The sequence below is a fragment of the Nicotiana tomentosiformis genome, chromosome 8, assembly GCF_000390325.3.
Source record: "Nicotiana tomentosiformis chromosome 8, ASM39032v3, whole genome shotgun sequence".
Taxonomy (NCBI): Eukaryota; Viridiplantae; Streptophyta; class Magnoliopsida; order Solanales; family Solanaceae; genus Nicotiana; species Nicotiana tomentosiformis.
In genome coordinates this window covers 93,153,157-93,156,591 of record NC_090819.1, presented here as the reverse complement: position 1 = coordinate 93,156,591, position 3,435 = coordinate 93,153,157, and the positions used below count along the sequence as shown (strand labels likewise).

The following is a 3,435-nucleotide window of genomic DNA, read 5'->3' as shown; positions in this document are numbered from 1 at the left end:
GAGATGAATCCCGATAAAATCAAGGCCATAGAAGATATCCCGGATCAACTATTCAACGTAAAGGAAGTATAGAGACTCACAGGCAGATTAGCAGCATTGAGCAAGTTCATTTCCCAGTCATCGGAAAGGTGTCATCACTTCTTCGCACTGCTCAAAAAGAAAAACAACTTCGAGTGGACGCCAGAGTGTCGACAAGCCTTGAAGGAATTGAAGAAATACTTGTCAAGCCCTCTGTTGCTCTCGAAACCTAAAGAAGGAGAAGCATTGCTGGTCTACCTGGCGGTCTCAGAAATTATGGTAAGCGAAGTTTTGGTTCAGGAGAAAAAAGGTACGCAATTCCCCACATATTACGTTAGCAAAATTTTAACGGGAGTAGAAACTCGCTACCCACATCTGGAAAAGCTAGACTTAGCTCTCGTGGTAACCGCCTGGAAGCTGAGGGCCTATTTCCAATGCCACCCGATATTGGTGGTGACTGTTTTTCATTTGCGGAACATACTCCATAAACCCGAGATCTCGAGTAGGTTGGCTAAATGGCCCGTTCAAATGAGCGAGTTCGACATAGAGTATAAGTTAAGGACTACGATTAAGTCACAAGTCTTGGCTAACTTCATAGCCGACTTCAGCCAAGGGTTATTGCTCCTAGCTGCCAAAGAAGCAATAATGGTGTCAAAGCTGGCACCGAGAGTTTGGACCTTATTCACAGATGGAACTTCTAATGTGAAAGGGTCTGGGCTCGGAATAGTCCTGGTCACACCTTCGGGGGAAACCTTAAGGCAATCTATCAGGACGGTTACTTTAACTAACAATGAAGCAGAATACGAAGCTTTGATTGCAGGGCTCGAATTGACCTGGGGGCTCGACTCTGAAGCCATCAACATCAAATGTGACTCGCAGCTAGTGGTAAATCAGGTCTACGAAATTTTTGACATCAAAGATGAGCGAATGCAACAATACGTGGTAAAGGTTCAGGCCTTATTGTCACGATTCTGGGAGTGGTCAATTACCCATATCCCGAGGGAAGAAAACGCAGAAGCAGATGCGTTAGCAAATCTGGGCTCATCAACAAAACTTCAGGGACCAGAATCAGGGGCGGTAGTTCAACCGATGAACTCAACCTTAGACACAAATGGTTACTATGTGGTGAATTTGACCAATCTGGTCTGGGATTGGATAAACGCGATAATCGATTATCTCGAACACGGGAAACTGCCCAAAGACCCCAAAGCGTCTAGAGCGTTGCGCACCAAAGCCACGCGATACAACTTCGAAAGTCGGCTACGTCATGAGGGAAATCCACGAAAGAGTATGCGGAAACCACTCGGGTGCAGATTCTTTGGTGCTGAAACTAGTCAGGGAAGGATATTATTGGCCCCATATGGAGCTAGATGCTAAGGACTTTGTACGAAAATGCGATAAGTGCCAACGCCATGCACCACTAGTACATCAACCAGCAGAACCACTACATTCAATTCTGTCCCTGTGGCCATTCATGAAATGGGGAATGGACATCGTAGGACTGCTACCACCGGCTCCGAAAAAGGTAAGATTTCTTTTAATTTTAACTGGCTATTTTTTCAAATGGGTGGAAACAGGTCCTTACCAAAAGATCGAAGAATGCGAAGTGGTCGACTTCCTGTGGGAAAATATAATATGTAGGTTCGGAATACTGAAGGAGATTGCATGCGACAACGGGCCACAGTTTATCGGCGCAAAAGTTACAAAGTTCCTTGAAAATCTTAAGATAAAAAGGATTACTTCCTCGCCTTACCATCCGAGTGCAAACGGACAAGTGGAGTCGACAAACAAAACAGTTGTGCAAAATCTAAAGAAAAGGCTAGAAGCAGCGAAAGGCTAGAAGCAGCGAAAGGCCACTGGCCCGAAGAGTTACCGGGGGTACTATAGGCCTACCGAACAACGTCCAAATCAAGCATAGGAGAAACCCTTTTTTCCCCTTGTGTACGGCGCAAAAGCTTTGATACATGTGAAAGTAGGGGAGCCCACTTTAAGGTATTCCCAAGCAAACGAAGAATAAAACAACGAGGCAATGCAAATCAACTTGGAACTGCTCGAGGAACGCATGGAATTAGCGCATGTCAGACTGGCAGCGCAAAAAACAGAGAATATAGAGATATTACAATCAAAGAACCAACCTCCGTTATTTCAAAGTGGGAGACTTGGTCTTGAGGAAGGTGACTCAGAACACCTGAGAACTCAATGTAGGCAAATTAGCCTCTACATGGGAAGGCCCTTACTGGGTTTCAGCTATCACCGGTAAAGGGTCGGACGAGTTGGAAAACCACAACGGAGACAAGCTGCACAACAATTGGAACGTGGCTCATCTAAAAAAATATTAGTGCTGACAAACAACGGTCAAACGAAAAGTAAGGTTTTTAATGAGGCAGAAACGACAAGCATACTACAAAACCAGCAGTCATAAGACCTTTTGAGGACAAGGTAAACAAGCAAGTCTCTACTCGGGGATGGTCAGATAATCTTTGATTCAATTGCAGATTCCCGCCGGGAAGATGAGTTTGCTACCTAACAGAGGTTACCCAACACCACTAGAGGATTGTTAGGTATTCTTTTGCTCAACAACATGAATTCCTAAGGGAAAGCAAAATATGTTACCGAGCAAAGGGATACGTAGCAATTCATTGGTGGAACCTTCGAAGATACAAGACTTCCAGTGTTCCAACTCGCATTCTTCGTATTAGAACACTGGGCGGGATGATGATATGATTGCAAGGGAACACTGAATGCCACGTCAACCGGGAACGAAAATCCGACAAGGCAACATTGAATGCCATATCAACCGGAAACGAAACCGGCAAGGCAACACTGAATGCCACCCATCATCGGGACAGGGGACTGCATAGCCAGCCCCGTAGAAACAAGTTGTACAAGATAGCCACAAGTCATGGCAACTTCTTTTTTACATAGAAAAATGCCTATATAAACTATGAAAATAGAAGGAATGAAATCCTTTTGCTTTTATCTTGTTTCTTGTCTGAACAATGAGTTAATTATGTCATTTGAAAGTTAAACAAGTACTTCAAATGCTAGTGCTGTAATGAACATGCGACGTCCTCTTCAATAGCACCGTAAACATAAGAGGGCCCTCTCTTATAAAAAACTCTCACGTTAAAGGGTTGCTCCGGGAAGAATGTATGCCCAGAATCAAAATGCTATCGGGAAAAATACACCCGAAGCCATTTATGAAAAAGACGCAAAAGGAAGTCTTGCGCAAATTCTTATAAAAAACCCTCACGTTAAAGGGTTGATCCCAAAAAAATGTATGCCCAGAATCAAAAATGTTATCGGGGAAAAAATACACCCAAAGTCGCATAAAAAAAAGGCACAAAAACCAAACTTGCGCAAATACTTAGTGAAACCCTCATGTAAAAGGGATAATTCTCGGAGACAGAAACATAC

General features: G+C 43.8%; 1 protein-coding gene across 1 annotated transcript; it reads left to right on the top strand.

Annotated features, from left to right (window-relative positions):
- The first annotated feature begins 546 nt into the window (after positions 1-546).
- Positions 547-1,395, top strand: LOC138897838 (uncharacterized). Its single transcript, XM_070183856.1, has one exon. It carries the CDS (start codon positions 547-549, stop codon positions 1,393-1,395), a length of 849 nt encoding a protein of 282 aa, XP_070039957.1.
- Positions 1,396-3,435: the final 2,040 nt, after the last annotated feature.